Source organism: Saccopteryx leptura, chromosome 5 (genome assembly GCF_036850995.1).
Source record: "Saccopteryx leptura isolate mSacLep1 chromosome 5, mSacLep1_pri_phased_curated, whole genome shotgun sequence".
NCBI classification, from domain to species: Eukaryota; Metazoa; Chordata; class Mammalia; order Chiroptera; family Emballonuridae; genus Saccopteryx; species Saccopteryx leptura.
The window spans coordinates 208,154,087-208,180,951 of NC_089507.1; the positions used below are offsets into that span (position 1 = coordinate 208,154,087).

At 48.6% G+C, this 26,865-nt stretch overlaps 1 protein-coding gene, 1 long non-coding RNA gene and 2 other non-coding genes across 5 annotated transcripts in view; 1 reads left to right on the plus strand and 3 right to left on the minus strand.

Moving 5' to 3' along the window:
- The window catches only part of TOP1 (DNA topoisomerase I), an 83,414-nt gene extending 79,362 nt beyond the window's left edge, over positions 1–4,052 (minus strand). Inside the window, exons 1-3 of one of the 2 annotated variants that reach the window (XM_066387810.1) lie at positions 4,020–4,052; positions 3,531–3,830; positions 3,212–3,236 (exon numbers count right to left, since the gene is read on the minus strand). In XM_066387810.1, coding sequence (XP_066243907.1) covers positions 3,212–3,236; positions 3,531–3,563 — 58 coding nt within the window. In that variant the 5' untranslated portion in view covers positions 3,564–3,830; positions 4,020–4,052. Of the gene's footprint in view, positions 1–3,211; positions 3,237–3,530; positions 3,962–4,019 lie in introns of those variants that run through there. The other variant, XM_066387811.1, reaches the window with a different exon arrangement.
- Positions 4,053–12,144: 8,092 nt separating this feature from the next.
- On the minus strand, positions 12,145–12,220 carry TRNAG-GCC (transfer RNA glycine (anticodon GCC)). Its single transcript has one exon. It is a non-coding gene; the product is annotated as a tRNA-Gly (tRNA).
- A 2,484-nt stretch (positions 12,221–14,704) lies between these two features.
- Positions 14,705–14,780, minus strand: TRNAI-GAU (transfer RNA isoleucine (anticodon GAU)). The gene has a single exon. It is a non-coding gene; the product is annotated as a tRNA-Ile (tRNA).
- A 6,255-nt stretch (positions 14,781–21,035) lies between these two features.
- LOC136406194 (uncharacterized) lies at positions 21,036–26,605 on the plus strand. Its single transcript, XR_010751637.1, has 3 exons — positions 21,036–21,482; positions 22,539–22,673; positions 26,480–26,605. It is a non-coding gene; the product is annotated as an uncharacterized lncRNA (long non-coding RNA).
- Positions 26,606–26,865: the final 260 nt, after the last annotated feature.

Below are 26,865 nucleotides of genomic sequence, written 5' to 3' on the forward strand. Positions count from 1 at the left end.
TCTGGGGACGCCACAACTCCAAAATAGACAAATACATACTTCAAGTTGAAACAGCAAAGGATCACTACCCCCCAACCTGATGTTACCATTATCAACTCTACAGATAGCTTGGCAGTTTGCTTAGTACTGTAACAATGACTCAGCCCCATCACAGTTAGTACTACCAAACACTTAGAAAGGAAGTCTTTTCACTGAGGTAAGAGATAACAGTTTCTGCTTCTGAAAGCCCAGCTCATGGTCAATATTTTAAATATAAATATACTTCACAGATAACAGATTATCCCAGCAGTTGAGTATGGGCCAGAATATCCTAAACTCTCTAAGAACAGCCAACAGTTTTAACTATTGTAAAGAATAAGCTCCAAAGGGCAAATATATTTTAGATCTTAGGGGATGAGGATAGGCAAAATGAGTGCTGTTTGTTTTAATACATGAACTTGCACAGTTAATCTGTTAGGTGGGTTAAGTCTACTTCAAGCATAAGTAAACCCTTCATACAAAGTTCAATAACATGTCTGAGCAAAATTAAACACTGATTTTTTTTTTTTTAAGAACTGTCTTTTATAGTGACATAAATCAATCACTAATTACCAGTGTGTTACTTAACAGAGCAAGCACAGTTACTAACTGACATCTTTCTTATACACATTGTGTACAAATAAAATCACTCCAGTGTCAGACCCTTAGGATGCTGAGGAGGCAGTTAAAAGTGCTTTTTCTCTGGAAACAAACTATTAAATTCTTCTCTCTTGCCTTTTTCAGCTCTGTAGAAGAGATGTGCAGCTTCTAATAGAATCATACCAGAATCCCATATACAGCACAGTAGCTAAGCCTGTAAACTTCGGAGTGCCCCCAACTCTCTGCCCTTGGGCAAGCTAGTAAATAAACCTAAGTCTCGATTTCCTCATTTGTAAAATGAAGATGACATTGCCTAACTCATAAGGGTCTTTCTGAGGATTAAATTAGATATTCCATGGAAAGAGCTGCAATTCGTTCTTGTCAGACATAATGTACTCAATAAATATTAGCAATCATTGTTATTACATGTGAACAAACACATTTGAAAAGTCAATATAACCCCAGTTCACTTCAACCTCTACAAAAAACAGCATTCAAGATCAATAACCTACCCAGCCCACAATCATTCACATATTCAATATTTCCTTCATATAATTTCAGTGAGAACCATGGAGGTTAACTTTCTGAGATGGGACTAAACTCTGTTTCATCACAAAATATATTACCTACTCAGCAGGTATGAAATTCAAAAGAACCCTTTTTCTGTATTAAGATCTAGCTTCCTTCAAGAGGGGTTAAAAGGACTTCTTACATCTTCACCTGTCATATCCTTTCTTAGCTCCCACATCCCCAAAAAACATATTTATACATGTATACTCTTTGCAGTGTTCTAAACTGCAGGGGCCTCATCACCCTTTTAAAACCCTGACAGGTTGGCTGAACACAGCAAAGCCAATTCTCCAGCCTCTGACACACAGCACCTATCTACTCCTGCACAGCACCCTGCTCAAAAGTCACCTCCTGAGAAACTCCCCCCTCCCACAAAAGTTAAGTCCCCTAAAGCATTTTGGGTATACCTAAGCCCCAGCACCTGCCTTATAATTAACGAATTATGTATCCCCCAACAGAGTGGATTGAGGGCAAGAGCAGCATTGTGGCCAAGGGTCAGCTCTAGCACTAACCACAGTGCCTGGCACATATTAGGTGCTCAAGAAATGCTACACTTTAACTTAACCAGATTATCTCCTGGCAGAGTACCATCTCTCTTGCTGGATGCCCCACTTCAAACATCTGAACATAAGGCTGCTCTCCGTAGAGCAGGCTAACATGATGGACTGCTGATTACAACATCAGAAAACCTACTCATCAGCTTCTCTCACTGGAGAGGTTCCCGGAACCCAAACTCAACTGAGCAGGATTATGTACCAACAGAATCAGTGGGATTTCCCAGCAACCACAGAGGGAACCTTCTCCTTCACCGGGATTGTTGAAAAGCCCAAAGAGTGAGCCTTTTATTGGGGGGAAGGGGGGATCCTCACTGGGTAACCAAAGCGGAAATATTCAAAGAACAAATGACTTGATTTGGCTGAACCCGGCTCAAACACATAAAGATCTGGGAAAAGCAACTAGCTCTTGATTCCTGAAAAACAGTGGCTTTGGAAAAAGAATGAACAGGAAGCAGGGGTGGGTGCTGGCTACTCTTTGTTTCAATAAAATCCTTTTGCTCTTCTCCATAGTCTAAAAGAAAAAGCCAGTACAGCAGGACCATGATGAGATGCTCAACACCTTTCCCTCTGACAAGTACACAAAACCGCATTTCCAAAACAGCACTGCCTTGGGGACCTCCGCCACATTGAAAAGTTCTTGTTAATAACACTTTAATTAAAAAAAAAAAATCAATATGCCCAAGTCCAACATTTACATTGGATGGCCCACAGAGAACTCACAAACTTTCTGAAGGGAGGTACTACTACCACCTTTGCAAACAACAACTTGGGAAAAACAATCTAAAAATATAAACAACTCCACAAAGGATGGCTTTAGTTTTAGAGCCATAATTCCTATCCTAAACATCTTATTGGAAAAAAAGACTTTTTTTTGTTTGTTTTTTAAATCAACAGTTGCCAAAAGGTAGCTTTCATTCTGAAAGCAGAAAGGGAAACAAGAGGCAGAAAGGGAATAACCTCCCAAAATAAAGTTCCCTTTGGAAAAAATAGTGACCAGTTCTGTGTCCCACCCTTCCCTCTCCGGTGAGGGCTGTGATTTATAGGGCTTCGCTCTGCAGAAAGCTCCTTCTGGGCAGCTCAAGGAAGGAGCCGAGGGAGGGAGAGAAAGACACAAGCAGAGAAAGGAGAGGAGAGGAGAAAAAGAAAATGGCGCAGAGACTAAGTCCCGACTGTCGACAAGGCGACTTTCCCGGGAGAAATCCGGGCCCGGAGAGGCTGCCCGAGACCCGGCGGCAGGCGACACGGGGTCTCCGTTGCCCCCTCTCGGGAAGGCCGCGAGCTGGGGGGGCTGGGATCCCCGGAAAGGGGGTCTAGAGGCGGCCCGATGGGAACAATGGGGCCGGTGAGCGAGGAACCGGGACTTAGTCTCTGGGACGCCATGTCTGTCCTCTGCCCGGCTCCGGCCGGGCGCCGGGAAGGCGGCCGGCGACCGGGGGGCCCGGGGTCGGGGCGGGGGGCACACTCACCATTCAATCGGAAATCCGCTTCGATCTGGGGAGAAAAAAAAGAGAGAATATGAAACAACAGGCACATGCACCCCGCGGGCGGCGAGCGCGTGTGGCCGGGGGCCTAGCCCACCCAGCGCCCCCGGGGATGGAGGCCCCGGGGACAGCCCGAGGAAGCAGCCATCCCCCCAAACTATAACTTCGGGGCTTTTCGCCCGGGGCCTGGCGACCCGATTTCCTCTGGCCGGCCGTCCCTGGCCGGGGGCTCCGGCCTGTCAAAGCGGCAAGGTCGGGGTCGGGGTCGCGGGGGCCAAGGCGGGGCCGGGACGTCGGGCTGTACCTGGGAATCGTTGTGCAGGTGGTCCCCACTCATCTCGGCCGGAGCGGCGGGTGGCAAGGGGCGCCGAGCAGACGCAGACGGTCGGCACCGGCCTGCGAGGGCGGACGGGGGCTCTCGGAGGCTCCCGGAGGCGCTGGTCGGCGGCGGCGCGGGCAGCGGCGGGTCTGACACTCCCGGAACCGCGGAGGCGGCGACAGCGGCGGCGACGCTTACAGACTGCCGGGCAGGCGTCGAGAGCAGACCCCAGCAGTTGTGTAACAGCCTAAGTTCGCATTTCGACTCACTGCGCGTGCGCGGCCGCTTTTAAACGGAACGTCGGCGACGTCAGAGACTCGCGGAAAGAGGCCGAGGGTTGCGGGGACCGCCCCCTCGCGCCTCCAAAGGAGGACCTGGTTTGGCATCGCAAGCCCCGCCCCTAGCCCACGCGCGAGGCTCTGATTTGCATAAGGAGCCGACTCCTCCCACGGCCGCCCACCCAGAGCAACCTACCCTTCCTCTCTCAGCGCCTTTTCTCGGAACCCTGGTCCCCTCTGCTAGGCTGTGCGCAGGCGCAGCCCGGACACCGCCTCCGGACCCGGGATAGCAGCGTGGCCACGTGGTGGGCCTTTAAAGGCGGCGGCGGGACCGCGCCAGGCCCCGGCGGAGCTGGTATACAGCTTCTGCATCTTCCCTTAACTGCGGATATATTGGTGGCAGGAGCCCCGGATCTCCACCAGCGCTTCCTCGCTCACTAACCAGACCCCGAGGCTGCTTGGTGGGAGAAGCCCCCGCCCCAGCCTTTGTCCAGGCTTTCCAACCTCTGTATTATTTCATGCCCACTTCTTGAAATTTGATTTTACAACCAACCGAACATCTGGTTCAGCTCCAGTTCTCAGCCAGATACATGTAGCCCTGGGTCACAAGAGACCTAGTTTCATTCGTTCCTTGCGTATCACTGTGAGCCAGGACTGTGCCGACAAAGGGGGTGGCACTAAGGGTTAGAGGAGGGGGGACAAGATCTCAGGGTAAACACGGGGCTCTGATCACCGCTGGATCATTAGCACGCTAATGAGAGGCAGAGAGCAGCAAACTGCCATTTATGAAACATCTAGTATGTACTCAGCTCTGAATCTACCCACTAGTTCTGTGAAGTCGCCTATTTTACTGAAGTTAAACTATATATGTCAGAGATAAGTGACCTACAATCACCTACCTGACATCTACACCTGGATACCTCGCAAGCTTCACCAGGGCTGAACTCACCGTCTTCCTCCTCCACCCAGCTAGAAGAGCTCCACCCTGGACATCTTCCTTGCTGTCATTTCTTATTAGTTCAGCTGACTGCATTTCAGTAATCCATCGATTCTCTCCCCTGCCCACACACCTATCCAAGTAGGCATTATCTCTTGCTTGTATTATTAAAATACACTCCTAACAGGGGTGCCTGCTTCCATTCTGGTCTTCACACAAACTTCTCACCGCAGGAGCCGAAGTGATCTTTTCAACACAGAGATCTAACCATCATCCCTTTCCCACAGTACTTCCCATCACTCTTAGTATAAAATTCAAAACTCTTAGAGTAGCTGCCAAGGCCCTGCATAACCTGCTTAATTCAACTGTGATGTTTGTGAATTTTGTCATGGACTTTTACCACTTCCACTATTATTGCTTAATATTTAAATTGATACCCTTCTTTATTTACCTTCATCCTAAATAATATTTATGATATAATAGTGTCTATGAAATAATTTACAAATAAATACAGAAAATGTTCATCCATGGACCATTGAAACTATCTTGATCACATCTACTGGTAAAAACTCTGGGATTAATTCTTGTGAATTAAAGCTTTAAGGCACCTCCATCTCCCCTGATGAAGGGTGGGGACCTCATTTATCATGCTTAGCGCTCCATCCTGAGTACCTAGCAACAGAGCCTACAGAAGAGATGTGTAATCAACAAGTGAATGCAAAAAGAAAAGAGAAGACCTTGATGGAGTTCAGGACCCTGGTATCTACTGTCCCCTGAGGCCTTATTTCACACCGATTCCTGTACCTTTAAATACCTTCCATCTTTTGTTTGATGGAGCTCTGATGGGTCACTTAAGACCAAGAACTTTAACTGATGCAATCTTAATCTACACTTGATTCTTAGGCACTCTCAAGGTCTCTATTTTCCCTTTGGCCCCAGCCCTGGGCCCCTCCATGTGATGGCACCTGGACACCTGTTGGCATTTTGATCTTGGACGCTGGCACAGTCTCGACTTTGCCAGTTCTTAGGCAGCAGCGTCTTCCAGCAGTTCTCCTGGCCTGTGGTGCCTTGCTTAAGGACCTGCCACTCTTTCAAGATTTGGACACCCTCAGAAAAGAACCTGCTTGATGTCCCAGAAAGAAGATTCAGACTGGCAATCCCAGAAACACCCTTTGCCTGCTGGTAATTAAACAGCTCAACAAAAACTGAGATTTACAGCATGAAAACAAGAGAACCAACAGGAAAGCTGGCAACCTTTGAGTCGTGGAATGAGAAGAGAGGCAACATGGATGTAGGAGCCTGGCTTATAGCTCAGAGCAAAAATTCAGTCCACTTTCACATTGGCTTTCTGCCAAAAGACACCCTTTCTTTGATGAAAACATTTATTCATTCAACCAATATTCCCTGAGGAATGAGGGAGTGGGAACTGTTGTAGATAGGTACTGTGCTGAGCTCTTGGGATACAGATATTAATAAGACCTAATCATCATTTTGGAGGAGCTCCTAGTCTGATAACAAGATAGACATTCCCCAACCATTAACATAAGATACAAAGAATAACAAGCAAGAGGTGGCCGGCCACAAGTTGCTATGGGAACATTGGGGTGGGGGAGGCACATCCAACTCACCAGTGGCCGTGGCAGGAGGCAGAACTAGGGAGGCTTTCAGATTGATGCCATTCTTGAAAGATGAGGAGGGCTGGCCCATGGAAGAGAAAAAAGGCATTGCTGGAAGAAGAGCATCCTATGCAAAGGCAGAGTCGTGGGCATTGGCCAGGATTGAATAGAGGGAAATGAAAAGATATACTAGATAAGGAGTCTGGGAAGGCGGAGAGGCCTCCCCAGGGACAGCAAAGCTACTGCAAGGTGAGTTAGGGCAGGGGTTTGAGCAGACTTGAGAACAACTACGGTTTGGGGACAGTTTGGCAGAGCTGACAGCAGAGACGGGAGGATTACCCAGGAGGCCCTTGGAGACCATTGAAAGAGTTTCAGAAGTGTCATTAACCATGGAATGACTGTGAGAATGCAGGCTGTGAAGGGGACAGAGGCTACTGGCCTGCGCCCAAGGAGATGTTATGACAGCAGCTATCTCTGAATTCCCTCTTCTAGGCTATGCTCCTGGGACGTTGTGCTGCTGTGCAGATCCAGCTGCCTCCAACTTGAGAACCAGTGGGCAGGGGAAGCGAACAGGCAGGAACCGGGGCTCCAGGAAATACTGGAAAATTGTGGGAGTGAAGGAATCCCCAGGCTGACTCACCATGACTCTCCAAGAAAATAGAGCAGAAGTGGCAGCCTCACTGAATAAACAGCAGGTGACAGCTTAGCTAAGATCAGGTTTTGAAAAGATCTACCTGCTCATGCCCTCAACAAGCCCCCAACTCCTCTGTCCTGTCCCCTCCACCTTCCTAGAGCCTGGCTCATTTTAGTGTCTTCTCTTCTTCCTGTATAGCTACATCTCCACTTGCTTCCTCTCCCAATTTTCCCCCTTGACCTTGCTAAAAATAACATCCCATATTAATTGATGACTTACCATGTGCTGTGCCCTATACCAGTGGTCTCCAAACCCCAGGCCGCGGACCGGTACCAGTCCGCAGAGAAAGAATAAATAACTTACATTTATTTATATTTAAGTCTGAACGATGTTTTATTTTTTAAAAATGACCAGATTCCCTCTGTTACATCCATCTAAGACTCACTCTTGACGCTTGTCTCGTAAGTTCGACAATTATATTTAAAAATACCACAGTTTTTACTCCAGTCACATAATTTTATTTTGTGCATTTATCCATCCCACCCTAAAGGCCGGTCCATGAAAATATTTTCTGACATTAAACCGGTCCGTGGCCCAAAAAAGGTTGGGGACCACCGCCCTATACTAAGAGCTTCACCTACATTATTTCTCAATAACCATATGATATATGTACTACGTGTGCTACCATTTTACATACCAGAAAACTGAGGCTTCAGAAGATTAAGTTAAATTGCCCAAAGTCACAGAACGATTGAGTGGTCAGGCTCTGATTTGAACCTAAGTAGTCAGACTATGGAGCCCAGTTTCTGAGTTCGTGTACTGCCTCCCAATCGTCCTTGGGTCAGCTTCCCTCACCTTCTTTGAAATATTCGGAAAGGACTATCCACACTGGCTGCCTTTTCTGCCTTATTTCTCATCTCCTAAACACTGTTGATGTGACTTCCATTCTAATCAGAAACTTCCCAGTTTCCAAATAGAGTAGCCTTATTCTCCCCAACCTTTTTGCAGCACTCAAGGATGTGGGTCCTTTCCATTGGGCTCAGATGACCTTGAATTCTCTTCATTTTCCTCCTACATCCACAAATTCCATCTTTCTGCCTTCTCTTCTTCTCCCAGCAGAATGTAATTATTCTGAAAGTTTCTGTCATCACCTTTTTCTCTACACCTTTCTTCATGGAAGCTTTATGGATTCTATATTGACTTCTTTTTTTGTTTGTTTTTTATTTTTTTTGAAGTGAGAAGCAGGGAGGCAGAGAGACAGACTCCTGCATGTGCCCGATCGGGACACCCGGCATGTCCACTAGGGGGCGGTGCTCTGCCCATTTGGGGCATTGCCGTTGCAACCAGAACCATTCTAGCACCTGAGGCAGAGGCCATGGAGCCACCCTTAGTGCCCGGGCCAACTTTGCTCCAATGGAGCCTTGGCTCCATTGGGAGGGGACGAGAGAAATAAAGAGAAAGGAGAGGGGAAGGATGGAGAAGCAGATGGGCGCTTCTCCTGTGTACCCTGACTGGTAATCGAACCCGGGACATCTTCACGCTAGGCTGACACTCTACCACTCAGCCAACCAGTCAGGGCCATATATTGACTTCTGTAGATAGCTTCTCAAATGGATGTCTCTAGCCCTGAGCTAGAGACATTCTTTTGGGAGCTATAGAAATATCTACCCATCTGCCTATCGCACGTGTCCACTTGATGGCCCCAGAGTCCTCTGCTCCTGAGTTGAACATTTTCCCTCCTCTTCTATGGTTCTTGCTTGGTGAATAGCTCTACTTATTCCCAGTCATGCAGGTTCAAAGCCTAGGAGCCTCTTAAGTTGACCTTATCCTCCATGTTCCATTGTGGCTACTACCTCTGACTTATTTCTATAATTATCTCTCCTTCCTTCCCAGGGTTCTCATTGCACCAATTGTAAGCCAGGTGCCATGCCTGGTGCTAAGGATTTAACCATGAACTTGACAGACAAGGTGTATGACCTCAAGGTCCTAGTAGGTGGGACAGACACACAAGAACAAGTAATTGCCACTTACTCTGATAAGTGCTTTGGGGATAAAGTACAGTGTGTTTGCTATAGGGGCCCTTTAGAGGAGCTGCTGTCCCCAAATTGAGGAGTCCAACAAAGCTTCCAAGTGGAAATAACATTTAAACTGAGGCCTGGGAGTGGGAAAAGAACTTAACCAGGTGAAGGCTAGGGAAGATAGAGAAGGCAAGTGATGAGATGAGTGACAAAAACAGAGATCAAAGACTTGGAAATTGGATAGAGTATGACTCATTGGGGAACTACCAGTAATTCTCCATGGCTGCGGGTTAGAGTGTGAGAAGGGTTGATGCGAGATGAGGCTGGAAGGGTAAGCAAGGCCCAACTCATTCACTGTCCTTTGGTTAAGGAGTTTGGAATTTATCCTGAGACCAATGGGGAGCTACTGATGAATTTTGAGCAATGGAGGAAAATAATATGCATTTCAGTAGCAGTTACCTACAATGTAATAAATGGATCTGAAATGGTTAAGACTGGAGGCTTGGTAGAGCGCAATTAAGAAAGTTGATGTGCCCTGGCCGGTTGGCTCAGTGGTAGAGCGTTGGCCTGGCATGCAGGAGTTCCGGGTTCGATTCCCAGCCAGGGCACACAGGAGAAGCACCCATCTGCTTCTCCACCCCTCCCCCTCTCCTTCCTCTCTGTCTCTCTCTTCCCCTCCCGCAGCCGCAGCCGAGGCTCCATTGGAGCAAAGTTGGCCTGAGCGCTGAGGATGGCTCTATGGCCTCTGCCTCAGGTGCTAGAATGGCTCTGGTTGCAATGGAGCAACGCCCCAGATGGGCAGAGCATCGCCCCCTGGTGGGCATGCCGGGTGGATCCCGGTCAGGTGCATGCGGGAGTCTGTCTGACTGCTTCCTCGTTTCCAACTTCAGAAAAAAATAAAGAAAGAAAGAAAGTTGATGTCATTTAGGCAAAAAAATTATAGTGATGGTGGCCCTGATCAGCAAAGAAGTCACAAGGATGGAGAACAGTATAGTATATGCATGTGAGGGATAGTCATGACATCAGGTTGTTGCATTAGTGATTGATTGTATATGTCAGAGAAAGGGAGAGGGGAGGAATCAAGGATATGGATGGACATGTCATTCACAAAGGGGAGGGGGAACACTTGGGGACAACCTGACCTGCGTCTGGGGAAACATAATGAGTTCAGCTCTGTGTTTTTGGATAGAAGTGTCTGTGGGTAGGCCAGGTCAAGATACCTAATTGGCAGTTGTATACATGGGTCTGAAGCCTGGACACCAACAACGTCCAGGTAGTACCTGCAGTAGTGAGACTAGATGAGGTCATTTCGGAGGGCCTAGAAGAGAAGCCCTATCTATCTATCTATCTATCTATCTATCTATCTATCTATCTATCTATTTTTGTGGCAGAGACAGAGAGAGGGACAGATCAGGACAGACCAACAGGAAGGGAGAGAGATAAGAAGCATCAATTCTTTATTGTGGCTCCTTAGTTGTTCATTGATTGCTTTCTCATATGTGCCTTGACCGGGGGTGGGGTGGGGGTGGGGGGCTACAGCAGACCGAGTGACTCCTTGTTCAAGCCAACTATTTATTTTTTTAATTTTTTAATTTTAGCAAGAGAGGAAGGGTGGGGGGGAGAGAGAGAGGAACATTGATCCGTTTCTGCATGTGCCCTGATCAGGGATCAAACCATGTAACTTCTGCACTTCAGTATGATGCTCTAACAAACCAAGCTATCTGGCCAGGGCAGGAAGCCTTGTTTTAGGCAAGGGCCTAAGTTAGAAAGTAAATAGAAGGTGAGTAAGTGGAGGATAACAAGTTTAGACAAGTTGTTCAAAGGTTTAGCTATAAACAAGGGAATTAGAGTACCCTGCGGTTAAGAGGGTGTTTGTTTGCTTGTTTATTTGTTGGTTCTATGATGGACAAGACAGGCTAGTAAGAGGCTTGTTAATTTCTAGCTCAGTGCCTTTTGAATCATCCCAACCCCTCTGACGAAGTGCTAGAACAATGGGCTGATGTGTCAGGAATTCTAGATAAGAAGAGAGGTCCCTCTGGAGGAGACACTCCTCCTTGCCTCTGAGAGGCCACAGGCTGCTTGAGACCTCACCTCCGGGCTGATGATTGACTCAGAGAACTTGTTTTTCTGGATGGCTTATCCAGGCCCCCGGGGGATGTTCTCCTCCCATAGGGCAGAGTCCAGCCCTACAGAATCTGTCTCTGCCTTCACAGGATGCAGCTGCAGGTGCCAAGGCAGGCAGGCAGGCAGCAGGACAGACGCCAGCCCCGTGGTGAGCCAGAGGACACCCAGAGCCCCGGGGATGGATGTCCCTTCTCAGATTCTGCAATGTGGTTCAGTTCCACTAACATTTTCTGATGTCTGCTTGGTGCCAGGCTCTGGAAGTAGCTCTGTGATGAAACGGAAGGGGCCTCAACCTGGAGGAACCTGCAGTCCAGGAGAGGAGGTAGACAAGTAAACCATCAATTACACGGCCTGCCAAACCGGGCAGACTCTTCCCTCTGAGATCAGCCTTAAGGGTTTGATGGCGGAAAGCTGAAGGCTTTCAATTCTCCTCAAGACGCAGAGCTTGGCCATCCTGTTATTTTGGGAAAATAGGAGCACAATCCATTTCAAATTGAATTTTTTTTCCCCTTCTGCAGACTTCTTTTCCTTCCTGGTGAGCGTGTGGATTCAGGACTGGGAGACAGAGCATGCAGACAATACTTGCAAGTCTAGCCTTGGGATCCCCAGATTGAAAGCAGGTGAGGCCACCATTGCTGGACGTCAGAGAGCCGCTGGGCTCAGTGCTCAAATCTCTTCTCTCTCTCTCTCTCTTTTTTTTTTTTTTTGTATTTTTCTGAAGCTGGAAACAGGGAGGCAGTCAGACAGACTCCCGCATGCGCCCGACCGGGATCCACCCGGCACGCCTACCAGGGGGCAATGCTCTGCCCATCCGGAGCGTCGCTCTGTTGTAACCAGAGCCATTCTAGTGCCTGAGGCAGAGACCATAGAGCCATCCCCAGTGCCCGGGCCATCTTTTGCTCCAATGGAGCTTTGGTTGCGGGAGGGGAAGAGAGAGACAGAGAGGAAGGAGAGGGGGAGTGGTGGAGAAGCAGATGGGCGCCTCTCCTGTGTGCCCTGGCCGGGAATCGAACCCGGGACTTCCGCACGGCAGGCCGATGCTCTACCACTGAGCCAACCGGCCAGGGCCAAATCTCTTCTCTTTGTTCTCTTTATTCACTATCTCATCCATTCTTGTGGCTTCAAATACCCATTACATACTGAGGAGTCCTACATTCACAGCTGGAAAGCAGGACCTTGCCCCCAGGCCTCAGACGTGCCTATCCAGCTGCCTACCCAACATCACCGTTTGAATTTCCAATGGGCTTCTGAAACACACCACCCTACACCAAGCTTCTGTCTTTCATCCCAAATTGCGCCTCTAACCCTTGGTCTTCCTTATCACAATCCATAGCTCCGCCTAAGCCTCAGACTCATCCTTGACTCTTCCCTCACGTGACTACCCCTCTGTCTAACTGTCAGCAAATACAGCGGACACCACCTTTAAATATCCAGACGCTAAACATTTCTCACCACGCCTTCCGCTTCTCCTTTAGCCCAGGCCTCCATCACCTCCACCGGGTTGAATGCAGGAGCCTCCCAGTCAGCATCCCTTGTTTCCGTGCTGGTCTTCCCGTGGGACATCCTCAGAATAAGTGATTCCTTAAAGCCGTGATCCTTTGCAAATGTGAGATCTTGTCAGTCCTCTGCCCAAACCTCTTCAGTGGTTTCCCATCTCACTCAGGGTAAATATTAAAGTCCTTACAATGACCCCCAGGCCCTACTGGCCTCCCCCCACCCCTGGCTCCTGGGCTTCACTGGCTCCTGTTCTCCACCTCCATCACCAAGTGCAGCCAGCACGTACCTCTCCCCCTCCAGCCTCAGCACCTTTGTGTTTGAGGACCTTTCCACCCAGAACGTTCTCCCTCAGCATCTCCATGGCTTACTTTCTTACCTCTTTCAGCTCCTTCCTAAAATACCTCCTTTTCGGTGAGTCTTTTTCTGACTGCTCTATTTAAAATCACAATCCCCTCCCTCACTTCCTACCTTTCGACCCTGCTTTGTGTGTCTCTGAGGCGTGTTTCCGTATTTAGTCCCAAAGTACTGAATAGTGTACCTGTTTATTGTTTACTTCCCTCCTGCTTGAATATAAGCTTCATGAAGGCAGGGATTTTTTAAAAATCTGTTTAGTCTAATGCTGAATTTCTAGCATTTATAGCAGTGCCGCGCGCACATGGGGTGCTCAGTGAGTACTTTCTGAATGCAATAATGGGCTGCAGTGAGCTCCTCCTAACTTGTGTTAGCGGGGGCCTGGAATGGGCCAGGAAACTCCTTGGAGTGAGTGGTACATTTTTGCAGATGAGACTGAAGATTGGAGAAGCTTGAGTACCCTGCCTCTCTGTTCCCATAGCAACCAGCGCAGTCCCTAGCATTCCGCACTATCATTGTACATTTCCTCACTGGATGCAAGACTTGTGAGCTCAAGGAGCATCTCTTCTCACTCACTGTGGCGTCTCTATCAACCAATAGAAAGCTGGGCACATGGCTGGTGTTTAAGAAATACTTGCTGCATGAATAAATGAGTGAAGTGGCCAAATCAGGATACGACTGCACCATCCTTCCATAGTAGAGTCTCTGCCTCTGCCCACTCCACCCTGGGGTGTCCCTGAGACAGCCAAGGGACAACAGCCAAATCAGGATACGACTGCACTATCCTTCCATAGTAGAGTCTCTGCCTCTGCCCACTCCACCCTGGGGTGTCCCTGGACAGCCAAGGGACAACAGTTAGGAGTTCTTCCCCCTGGCCGAGTGCCTTCTTGCACATCCTCACCCACAGAGCCGGAAGTATTTAGGTGGAGAACGTCGCACACAGGCTGACGTTTTTTTCCCATCACACCAGGCAAACAGAAGGAATATCCCATTCAATGGGACACCTCTGACACAGTTCCCCAGACACCCAGTCAGGGTCTCTTACTTCCCCCCACCCATCCCCATCTGCAGTTGACCCCACTGGTGCCCCAGTCTTCAGCTGCTGGGGTTGGGCTGCCTGCCCATCCATCCATACACCCAGCCTTCTCGGGGCCACAGTGACCACTGAGCTGAACCCCCACCCCACTGTGAGTTGGCTTGGTTCTCTGAGTCTTCATTCCAATTCTCTGCTTTGCCTCTTCTTTCTAGACTCTTCTCCACCCCCCAAACCCGTGTCTTAGGTCCATGGAGGTGGCTCACTCCACCCACGGCTGATTGCAGGACTCTTGTCTCTTGTCTCATCCTTTCTCCTCTCTTGGTCCTTCCTTTCCCTATACGTATCAGTAATTCTTTTTTTGTTTGTTTGTTTTTTGTTTTTTGTATTTTTCTGAAGCTGGAAACGGGGAGAGACAGTCAGACAGACTCCCACATGCACCGACCGGGATCCACCTGGCACGCCCACCAGGGGGCAATGCTCTGCCCATCTGGGGCGTCGCTCTGTTGCAACCAGAGCCATTCTAGCGCCCAAGGCAGAGGCCATAGAGCCATCCTCAGTGCCCGGGGCCAACTTTGCTCCAATGGAGCCTTGGCTGCGGGAGGGGAAGAGAGAGACAGAGAGGAAGGAGAGGAGGAGGGGTGGAGAAGCAGATGGGCGCTTCTCCTGTGTGCCCTGGCTGGGAATCGAACCCGGGACTCCTGCACATCAGGCTGACGCTCTACCACTGAGCCAACTGGCCAGGGCCCGTATCAGTAATTCTTAAAGAACTGCAAGGGTAGGGGGAACTGATAGGGACTATGGGCCCTTTTCCCTCCAAAAAATACGTATACTCGTAAATACAGCACTCTGCTTTGGAACTCACGGGCACCTGAATTAAGAACTCCTCCTCTAAGTGGTCTCTCTTCTCTCTCTCCCCTCCCCTCTATTTCTGGCTGTGGTCGGTTCCCAGGTCGGCCCACCTGGTCTTCTTTCAGAAGCAGAAGCCTCTCCTGGCCGTGTTGTCGCCAAATACCATCGCTGTGAAAGTAGCTGGGAGATTTGTGCCATTTTTCTCACGCTTCAACTGATTTCATCCTCTCAACAGCGCTCAGTGGATGGGACTATTATTACCCCATTTCTACAGAGAGAACAGCTGCTCAGTTAGGTGTTTTGCTAACCCTGCCCAGCTCTAAGTCCGGGGTCTCTTTCCTCAGCACCACGGTGTGCGGCCTATCATAAACCGCTGCTGACTTTGATGTTTCCCACCTGAAACCTACCTCCAAACCTATGTTATTCTTAACTGCTGTTTTTTTTTTTTAAAAACTCTTCCCTCCTGAAATGCGCCTCCTCCATCACCTCCCCCACTTCTCTGAAGCTCCCTCTTTCTCCCCCATCCATGTTTTCAACTGACCGCAGGTGGCTTCTTTGCAGTTACTTGAGCACATGTGAGCCATGCACAGTTTCATTTCCTCTTCCACTGGCAGCCCAGCTGTGCCCATCTCTGAGATCGTTGCTGGCTCTAAATGGGGCCTTTTCTTTTCTTGATTTTTGAAGATTTTTATTTATTGATTTTTAGAGAGAGGAGGGGTGGAGGGAGAAGCATAGGAAACATCAACTTATTGTGCCTTGACCGGGCAAGCCCTGGGTTTCAAACCGGCAACCTCGGTGTTCCAGGTCAAAGCTTCATCCACTGTGCCACCACAGGTCAGGCTCCAGCCTTTTCTGACAGAAGGCCTTGGGACTTCTGGGACTGCCATACCTGAAATCCAGCTAAGAGGAAGAGAGGGGCCACTTAGCTGAGCACCTACTTTGTGCCAGGTCCCATGCATGGCATGGGGACACAGAACCTGACATATAAAGGCTTCGGTTTTCAGATACGTCCAAGTTACCAACTGATGGACACCTGGTGGCTCTAAGACAGTTGATCCAAATTCATCTGCCGCCTGTCTGTGGATGGTTAGGGGCCTCTCCGCAGCGCGGCTAATCTTCAGCAGCCCTCCGAGCCAGCGAAACTGCTGCTTGGACCCTGCACGAGAAACACCTGGCTGTCGGTTAACCTCTTCCTCCTTAGCTCAAATCTCAGACTAGCCTGGTCGTTTGAGTTGGGTTAATCACAATCACACGTCTGTTCTTGTTGTGAGAAAAGTCATCCATCATCACAAAAGCAACTTCTAGAACTGTTTGCCGAACTGGAATATACACACAGCAATGTGCACACATCAAAAGAACGCACATTGGCAGATTGTGAATTTTCACCAACCGAACACATCTGTGTAACCTGCACTTAATCAAGAAACAGAATATGCCAGCCCCCCAAGCCCCCCCCATGTTTCCTTCCTGTCATTACCCCCAACTTAACCGCTATCCTGATGACTTGTAACAGCACAGATTGGTCTTGCCTGCTTTTGTCCCACAAAAACCATTTTGAAATAGACCCTCCTCTCGTTCACCCCCCCTAGACATACACAAATTTTGATTGGTTGGTGATTGATGGATTCAATTAGTCATTGACCAGATGTTGGCTGCTTATAAAATAGATCAAAAATCTTCTGAACTCTGAACCAAGGGCCTGGAGCCTGAAAGGGGCTTTGGCTGTAAACTGACCCTCTACTGGGCCTCCAGAATCCCAAAGTGTGTTCTTAATAAAGGGCCCAGACCGTGTCTGCGTACATATCTGATCACTTCCTCTAAAGTTCAAGTTCTCATGCCACCGATGCTTTGTTTCTTTCTTTCCTCCTTTCTTTCTTTTCATTCTGAAGGAGGGAAATTAGAGACTCCTTCCCCCAGAACTCCAGCCTTCACCACGCCTAGTGATGGAGAAATCATCATCTTGTAAGGCAGGGGTCCCCAAACTTTTTACACAGGGGGCCAAGTTCACTGTCCCTCAGACCGTTGGAGGGCCGGACTATAAAAAAAACTATGAACAAATTCCTATGCACACTGCATATATCTTATTTTAAAGTAAAAAAACAAAACGGGAACAAATACAATATTTAAAATAAAGAACAAATAAATTTAAATCAACAAACTGACCAATATTTCAATGGGAACTATGCTCCTCTCACTGACCACCAATGAAAGAGGTGCCCTTCCAGAAGTGCGGCGGGGGCCGGATAAATGGCCTCAGGGGGCCGCATGTGGCCCGCGGGCTGTAGTTTGGGGACCCCTGTTGTAAGGCGTTTTCCAGACAGAGCGGGCAAGTTCGCTTTAAACTGTTAAAAACACACAGGCCCTGGCCAGGTGGCTCAGTGGGTAAAGCGTCCACCCAGCATGCCAGAGGTTGCGGATTCAACCCCCGTTCAAGGCACGGAGAAGCAAATGATGGGTACACACGAAAATGGAACAGCGAAGTGAAACAATGAGTTGAGGCTCTTTCTCTCTTTCCCTTCTTCTATCTCTTTCAAAACAATGGAAAAATTATAAAAGTAAAATAAAAGAACCACTCACACACACATAAAACCCAGAAAAAAAAATCTTTCTTATTTGAGCTCAAATATGTTGTAATTTTTGCCTACTGACTCCAGTTCTCCCCTTTGCAGCTTCCCAGAACTGGTTGGTTCAATCAGGTTTTGGGTGCCTCCTCTGTGCCAGGCTCAGAGGTGCATGAGGTGGGCACCCTGACCCCCAAGTCCTTTCTGTGGGGATCCCAGAATTGACTGGGTGAGGGATGTAGCTAAACCAGCATTTAGCAAGGAACATTCCACCGGACACTGATCCCTAGCCATGCTTCATGAAAAAGGAGCTCTGAACGCAGATGAGTTGTATAAATGCTACACGCTCTGTGGTCAGTTTCTGTAGTGTCACATCGTACATCAGGCAAGGTAAGACTCAGGGTGGCGGGTGGGGGGAGGGGCTGAATCATAAAAACCCTGTTCCACTTTGTCAGTGTTTTCAAGACCTATTTAACTTCAAATCCTCCCCTCCTTTTTATTTCTACAGAATGCCTATGAATATTTCTTAGAATTAGTGTCTCCCAGAACAGGATGCAGATCAGTTAGCTTTAAGCATCCTCTAAAACTACACTGCCCAACTCTGCAGTTACTAGCACGTGGTGACACTAAGCTCTTACAATGTGGCTGATCCAAACGGAGATGTGCTGGGACTGTTAGATCTATACCGGATTTTGAAGTCTTAGTACAAGAAGAAAAGAAAATATAAATAATTTTTATACTGAGCATCTGTTAAAGAAATATTATTATTTTTTAAAATTTTTATTTATTTATTACAGAGACAGAGAGTGAATCAGAGAGAGGGATAGACAGGGACAGACAGACAGGAATGGAGAGAGATGAGAAGCATCAATCATTAGTTTTTCATTGCGCGTTGCAACACCTAGTTGTTCATTGATTGCTTTCTCATATGTGCCTTGACCTGACCGTGGGCCTTCAGCAGACCGAGTAACCCCTTGCTGGAGCCAGCGACCTTGGGTTCAAGCTGGTGGGCTTTTGCTCAAACCAGATGAGCCCGCACTCAAGCTGGCGACCTCAGAGTCTCGAACCTGGGTCTTCTGCATCCCAGTACGATGCTCTATCCACTGCGCCACCACCTGGTCAGGCCAGAAATACTATTTTTTTTTTTTAAAGATTGGGTTAAAACATGTTAAAATTAATTTCCTCTCTTTCTTTTTACTTTTTATTTATTTTAATTTTTATTTTTTTCTCTTTCTTTTCTTTTTTACTTTTGACATGTGGCTACTAGACAATGTGTAGGTACCCATGGGGCACACACTGCATTTCCATGGACGGGTGTGGCTCCAACATTCTGCGCTGGTGGCGAATTGGTTGGCTGATAAGGGGGCATATGAGGGGAAGGGGGTGGGTAGTCCAGGGGAGGAAGTGCCAGGGAATTGTGGGAAATCACTGGAGTGACAGCTCATGCAACTTAACGGAGGGTACAGTCAGGAAGTGGTGACTAAGCTGAGACCTGAAAGATGAGAAGGGGTGAGCCAGGGAAGGTAATATTGTTACCAAGGCCCTGAAGCGGAAAGGGGAACTGGGAGTATTCCAGGACATCGAGGCTGGGGGTGGGTGGACCGGGGATGGAGGGAAATGGAGGAGGTAGGACGTGACCCAACCTGAGACCAGGGTGAGCAGCGAGGGCCAAGATTTGGTGGTGGTGGTGGTGGTGGGGGGGGGGGGGTTGAGGCATTTTCAGTTGGGTAGGATAGGAAGATTTGCATTTTAGAAAAATTACTCTGACATTTGGGTGGGGCAGAGATGGGCATAGGGCTAACCTGGAGGCAGCATGGCCCATTCAGAAGCTGCGGCATGCTCTTGGAGTGACCGTGGAAGTCTGGACTGTGCTCCGAGCCCTGCGATGACGGAACTCCAGCGTCTGGGAAATAGAGTCGGAGGTGGGACCACTGGTCCAGGCTGCTACTTGGAGATGGGACCAGGGGAGAGGGTGGAGTTGAGGTTGATACCCTGGTTGCTGAGTAGTGAGGCTGTGAGGGGAAAGCAGAGGTCTGTAGCTAGAGCTTAGGCTTGTTCAAGTTGAGTTTGAGAAGCCCGTAGGCTATACAAGTGGGGATGTCCAAGACAAAGTAGGTAGCCGGGTCTGGAGCTCAGAAGAGAGTTATGGGGTGGAAGTAGAGTTGGCAGAAAACATCTCCTTTCAGCCCCGGGTTCCTCGCAGGCGGAATGGGGGCGTGGTCTACTCTCCACAGTTAGTGTGAGGATTAGACGGTGCAGCATGCTGAATGTGCCTGGCACAGTGGAGGCTCTCTGTAGGTGCTCGAAAACTATTGGTTCTTTGTTTCAGAGGGTCTGTCCTTCCCATTTCCCACGTGGCCAAACCCAACAGCTTTGCGGTCCCCGCAGGACCCACACCTGTGATTTCTAAGCACCCCATGCCGTGATGGAGAGATGTTGCGGGGAAAATTTGCGGGAAAACGGGACGACGGCAGTTTCCCCCGCCTGGGCAGCCCTAGGGTGGGAAGGGAGTGAGCGCTTGAGACCGCTCAGTGGAGGAGGCTCGGGTCTGGGAGGCCACAGGCTACAGTAAGTCCTCACTTAACATCTTCGATAGGTTCTTGGAACTGCGGCAAAATGACGTATAATGAAACCAATGTTACCATATGCTGGTTGATATAAGCAAGAGATAAGTTCCTACAGCATCTCATCCACTTTATAACAAGAGACATCGAAGGAAACGATGTTATTCGAGGACCTGCTGTCTGCTGCTTGCCCCACCCCTGCCACCAGCAAATTAATAAACCCTGCCTGTTCTAAGCCTCAGTTTTGCCACTGAGGCTCAAGGAGGGGCCTGCCAGCTGGGCCCTGCCCTGGTTCTGTCCCTGCCTTCTCCTCTCTCCCAGAAAGCCTTTTCCCTCCTCTTGACCCCTAGAAGACATCACTTCCTTGAAGACTTGGCTCACTGAGGGCCTCCTGGCGGCTCCTTCCTGGGGCGGAGGGCCAAAATCCTGAGAAGATTGAGAAGAGGCTTTGGGACCGGGCCAGGCTGGGAAAACAGGAAAGATGACGAACCCCATCCCCCCCCCACCCGCTTCTAGGGGTTGTTTATTCCAGTGTTCCCTCAGCTGGGTTTTCTGGCTGCACAGTAACCCTCGACTGTCCCCCTTGCCCAGCCCCTGGCCCTGCGGCACCTCATGCACCCCTCGTTCTGCTGCTCACGGGACGGGCCTGCCCCTGTGTCCGCTTGGCCAACGGCGCCAAGCTCCTGGGAAGCAGGAATGACTCAGATGTATCTTAAGTGAACCATGTTCCATGGCAGGAATGGTCCATTCACACAAGCCTCTTCAGCTTCCTGAGATAAATAATGCGCTTCCCATTTTCAGCCGTGGAAACTGAGTCTCGGGGAGGTGACCCCAGTCACCCGGTGTGTTGGTGTTGGATCCGGAAACAGGGAGGGGCAGAGATGAAAAGGACGTCTTATCCGTGAAGAGTGTATCCTTCGGAGGCTGAAGACCCCCTGGCTTGGTTTGGATTTGGGTCCTGCCACTTCCTGCCTGTGGAATTCGGACAGGATCCTAGTGGGAGGCAGCACGGGGCGGTGGTCAGGAGCACAGGCTCTGAGGTCACACGTCAGTTCCACCGTCTGTGCGTCTGTGACCTTGGGCAAGTTCTTCGCCTCTGTGCACTTCAGTTTCCACAGCTGTAAAACAGGATAATTATAGCTCCTACCACATCGACTTGCTGTGCGGATTAAACGTGTTAATCCATGTGGAACACTTAGCACAGTGTCTGGCCCATGGGCCAGCCCTGTTCATGTCAGCTCGGGTATGACCGCAGACCTCGCTGACTCTGAGCACCACCTGTCTCCCAGCATGTCACTCGGCGCCGTGGTGGATCACTCAGCCCTTGACGCATGGTAATAAGTGCTTACCGGCTTGCTGACCGAAGGAAGGAATGGCTGGGAATTGATTCAGTTCCTGAAAACAGGCTTCTGACCACGTGTGGGAGTAGGATTCTGAAGGAAGACCATTTTCAGGAGTTTCCCAACCAACCAGTGAGTGACTGCTTTTTGCACGCTAGTATGAACTTTAAACTATTTCCAGACTGCTCTTTCCTCTCTGATTACAGAAGAAACTTATGCTCCTTGTGAACTGTACAAATGTCATAAGGAGAGTTAAAGTCCTAAGTAAGCCTTCGGTTTCGAAAGAAGTTATGTTATCTATCCGAGGCATGTCCTTGCAGACTTTCCCTGTACTGATCCTAGTGTTCGAGCTCCGCTGTGTGCCCCACTCTGTATTAGACCCGGCAGAGCCTCTGCAGAAGTAGAAATGACTGTACCTTATGGGCGGGCACGATTGGGGTGGGACGTGGAATTTCAGGGAACACTTAATCAGCAATCGAAGTCACTATTGTACCAATGACTCATTTGCTCAGCATGAACTTAACATTTGGGGCTCTGGGACCCGGAAATGAGAGGTCAAGGTCCCGTGTGGCTTTGGAGGGAGATCTGAGATTGACTCAGCGAAGAGCTGCTCTTGTGTTCTTGTTCCCTGATTATGCGCTTGCCAACCAAGCCTCAGAGAGAGGGAAGAATGGGTGATAGAGACCCGCTGTCCCAGACTCCATGTTCCTATCTCAATCGCTGTGTGTAGGGAACTGAGCCGAAGGAACCGGGCTGGCTGGGCTCGTCACAGGTGGTTTCTGTGACCTTGGGCAAGTCACTTCCCTTCCTCAGAGTCTCAGGTTCCTCATTTGAAGAGTGAGGAGACTTTTCCTGCCTTGAAAGTCACATTTTCCCATTCATCCATTCATTCATCCATTCATTCATTCATTCATTCATTCATTCATTCATTCATTCATGGTATCTTCTAAGAGTGTATGAGGATTACTCAATAAACGTAGCCATCTAGGAAAAAAAGAGTTGGATCTTGTGGTGGATTGTTCAGCAAATATTTACTTCCCCCAGCCCTTCTCATTGTGGGAGGAATATACTTCCCCACTCTGTTGACATTGAACTTAACCACGTGACTTGCTTTGGCCACAAGAATATGTGTGGAAGTGACAGGAGCCAGCTCCAAAACACTGAGTCTTTCCATTCCTTTGTCTTCAGCAACTGTCCTTGGCCTTGAGAATCTCAAGTCCCCAACAGTGGGGCTCCTTCAGCCTGGATTCAGAGTGGAAGACCCTGGAGGCAGCCTGCATGCCACCTAGAGCCTGGAGCCCAGCCCAGCCCAGGAGAGTTCCTGTATGTGCCCCGACTGGGGATCGAACTGGCAACCTTTGTGTATCGTGATGATGCTCCAACCAACTGAGCTATTCGGCCAGGGCAACCCCTGGGTCATCCTTTAAGGCTCAGCTTAAACACCACCTCTTTAGAGAAGCTTTCCATCATTCCCCAAACTAAATGAGGCCCTTCTTGTTTCACCTTCCCCATTCTTCCCTTTCTTCAACTCTGCAGCATTTGCACATCTCTAATTAGATAGTTAATTGTGCATATGTATTTCCATAATGGCTGTCTCCAAAGCCCCATCAAGGCTGTGACCACATCTGTCTTCTTCACCATCTTATCTCAAGCATTTAGCTAGTGCCTGGTACATCAGAGAACTCAGCATATCTGTGCTTGGACATCGTTTGAAATAAAAGATCACATAAGGCATGATTTTATTATAGGAAATATCCAGAATAGGTAAATGCATAGAGACAGACAGCAGATAGGTAGTTGCCAAGGGCAGGGGAGAAGGGGAAATGAGGAGTGACTATAAACGGGTGTGCAGTTTCCTTTCGGGGGAATGAAAATGTCTTGAAACTTGACAAAGGTGAGGATTGTGCAAAATTGTGAATGTACTAAATGCCACTGAACTATATACTTTAAAATGGTTCATATTCAATTATGTGAATATCACTTCAATTAAAAAGGGTATAAAGTATTGCTTTATCCTTCCTTCCTTCCTTCCTTCCTTCCTTCCTTCCTTCCTTCCTTCCTTCCTTCCTTCCTTCCTTCCTTCCTTCCTTCCTTTCTTTTTTGTTCAAAGACTTTTATCTCGTCACCTTTCTTAGGTTCAGACTAGTACCTTTGGCCTCAGAGGTGGTTTTTTTACAACGGAAATGTAGAAAGAATAAATAATGTTAGCTTTTTTTCCTTAAAACTTTTTATTATAGAAAATTTTAACTATATACAAAAGTAGAGAGAATAATATAATAAACCTGCTTGTACCCATCACTTAGCTGTGTGCCCATTTATCTCCTTCCTCTATTGGTTTTTTAAAAATTGATTTTTAGAGAGAGAGGAAAGAAGGGGGGAGAGAGAGAGAGAGAGAGAGAGAGAGAGAGAAAGAGAGAAATCAGTTTATTATTCAACCCATCAATATACTCATTGGTTGGACCTTGCATATGACCCGACCGGGGATTACACCTACAAGCCCGGAGTGTTGGCATAACGCTCCCACCGAGTTCCCTGGCCAGGGTTCTCTTGGGTTATTTTTATTTTTATTTTTTTCCTGAAGCTGGAAACGGGGAGAGACAGTCAGACAGACTCCCGCATGCACCCGACCGGGATCCACCTGGCACGCCCACCAGGGGCGACGCTCTGCCCACCAGGGGGCGATGCTCTGCCCCTCCAGGGCATCACTCTGCCGCGACCAGAGCCACTCTAGCGCCTGGGGCAGAGGCCAAGGAGCCATCCCCAGCGCCCGGGCCATCTTTGCTCCAATGGAGCCTTGGCTGCAGGAGGGGAAGAGAGAGACAGAGAGGAAGGAGGGGGGGGGTGGAGAAGCAAATGGGAGCTTCTCCTATGTGCCCTGGCCGGGAATCGAACCCGGGTCCCCCACACGCCAGGCCGACGCTCTACCACTGAGCCAACCGGCCAGGGCTCTTGGGTTATTTTGATGTGTGTCATTATACCATGCATCAGACATCATATCATTTCATCTGCAAACATTTCCTTATGCCTCTCTAAAAGATAAGAACTTTAAATATGTAACCACACTACCCCTATTATGTGTAAAAAATCAAAACAAATTATCAAACATCCAGTGTTCAAATAGACCCAATTTTTTCAGAACTTTAAACCATGTATTGTGTTTGTTTGAGTCAAGATCCAAACAAGGTCCATATAGTGCACTGACTGACATGTCTCTTAAGCCTCTTGTCATCTGTAGGTTTTCTTCTGTCTCTCTTTCTCTAAGCATCGGAGGTGGAATAGCCAGGACTTGGAGTGATTCTCCCTTTCTGTCTCCACTGTATTTCTTGAAGAAACGAAGTATTTATCTTGTAGGGTTTCTTGTCTCCTAGATTTTGCTGACTGTATCCCTGTGATGTCATTTAGTGTATTTCCCAACCCCTTTTTTTCATGTGACTAGTATCTTAATAGGTTACATCTATTTATTTATTTATTTATTTAGTATTTTTCTGAACTGAGAAGCAGGGAGGTAGAGAGACAGACTCCCACATGCGCCTGACCGGGATCCACCCAGCACGCCCACTTGGGGGCAATGCTCTGCCCATCTGGGGCATTGCTCTGTTGCAACAGAAGCCATTCTAGTGCCTGAGGCGGAGGCCATGGAGCCATCCTCAGCACCCGGGCCAACTTTATGCCAATGGAGCCCTGGTTGTGGGAAGAGAAGAGAGAGATAGAGAGAAAGAAGAGAGGGAAGGGTGGAGAGCAGATGGGCGCTTCTCCTATGTGCCCTGGCCGGGAATCGAACCCAGAACTTCCACATGCCAGGCTGACACTCTACCACTGAGGCAACTGGCCAGGGCCTACATTTATTTTTGGCAAGACTATTTCACAGGTGATTTTGTGCCTCTCTACCAGGAGGCACACCAGTTATCTTTGTCTCTCTGTCTGTGAAATTCCTAGACATTGATGATCACAGCTTAAATTTTTATTTATTTATTTATTTATTTTGCATTTTTTCTGAAGCTGGAAACAGGGAGAGATAGTCAGACAGACTCCCTCATGCGCCCGACCGGGATCCACCCGGCACGCCCACCGTGGGGCAAAGCTCTGCCCACCAGGGGGCGATGCTCTACCCATCCTGGGCGTCGCCATGTTGCGACCAGAGCCACTCTAGCGCCTGGGGCAGAGGCCACAGAGCCATCCCCAGCGCCCGGGCCATCTTTGCTCCAATGGAGCCTTGGCTGCGGGAGGGGAAGAGAGAGACAGAGAGGAAGGCACGGCAGAGGGGTGGAGAAGCAAATGGGCGCTTCTCCTGTGTGCCCTGGCCGGGAATTGAACCCGGGTCCTCCGCACGCTAGGCCGACGCTCTACCGCTGAGCCAACCGGCCAGGGCCATAGCTTAAATTTATGGTTATTTAAAAGGCTTCAATATACAAAATGCCAAATCTTAATTATTCAATTTTTTTTTTATTTATAAGCAGAGATACCTCTATCAAGTGAAACTTCCTTTAAGCAATTATCTGGTTATAAGATCCAGTTTATATAGGAAGAGTAAAAAAAAAAAAAGGTGTATTATTTCCCTTTATTTAGCAATTTTTGGAATGATGAGTCACTTCCCTAACATGCTCAAAGGAAATCCAGTGAGATCTTCTTTCTTTCCTTCTTTCTCTCTTTCTCTCTCTCTTCCTTCCTTCCTTCCTTCCTTCCTTCCTTCCTTCTTTCCTTTCCTCCCTCCCTCCCTCCCTCCCTCCCTCCCTCCCTCCCTCCCTCCCTCCCTCCTTCCTTCCTTCCTTCCTTCCTTCCTTTCCCTCCCTCCCTCCCTCCCTCCCTCCCTCCCTCCCTCCCTCCCTCCCTCCCTTCCTTCCTTCCTTCCTTCCTTCCTTCCTTCCTTCCTTTCCTTTCTTCCTTTTTTTTTTAGTATCATAAACTTATGGATTTGAAGCTTTATTGATGCTCAGATTGTCTCATCCTGGGTCAGCTAGAGTTTCTTCTAATTGGTTTCTGAGCCCTTTTGACCCAACTCTCTCCCTTCCTTGCTTTCAGGAATGGCGCGAGATGTTCCAGGTTCATCGAGTAGGTTCTCATGCTCCAGACCCTGAATCAGCTATTTCTCCAAGGAGGACAGAACAACTCTCTCCCTTCCTTGCTTTCAGGAATGGCGAGATGTTCCAGGTTCATCGAGTAGGTTCTCATGCTCCAGACCCTGAATCAGCTATTTCTCCAAGGAGGACAGAACAACTCTCTACCTTCCTTGCTTTCAGGAATGGCGAGATGTTCCAGGTTCATCGAGTAGGTTCTCATGCTCCAGACCTTGAACCAGTCATTTCTCCGAGGAGAACTGGTTCTGTCATGGGAATGGTATTAAGCTCTTTCACCATCTTTTCTCTAGGGGTGCTCAGAGCTATTGCATTACTAGTATTAGTAATTGTTTATTGATTTATTTTTTTAAAAGAAAGGAGGGGGGGTAGGGAGAAGCAGGAAGTATCAACTCATAGTAGTTGCTTTTCGCACGTGTTTTCACTGAAAAAATCCAAGGTTT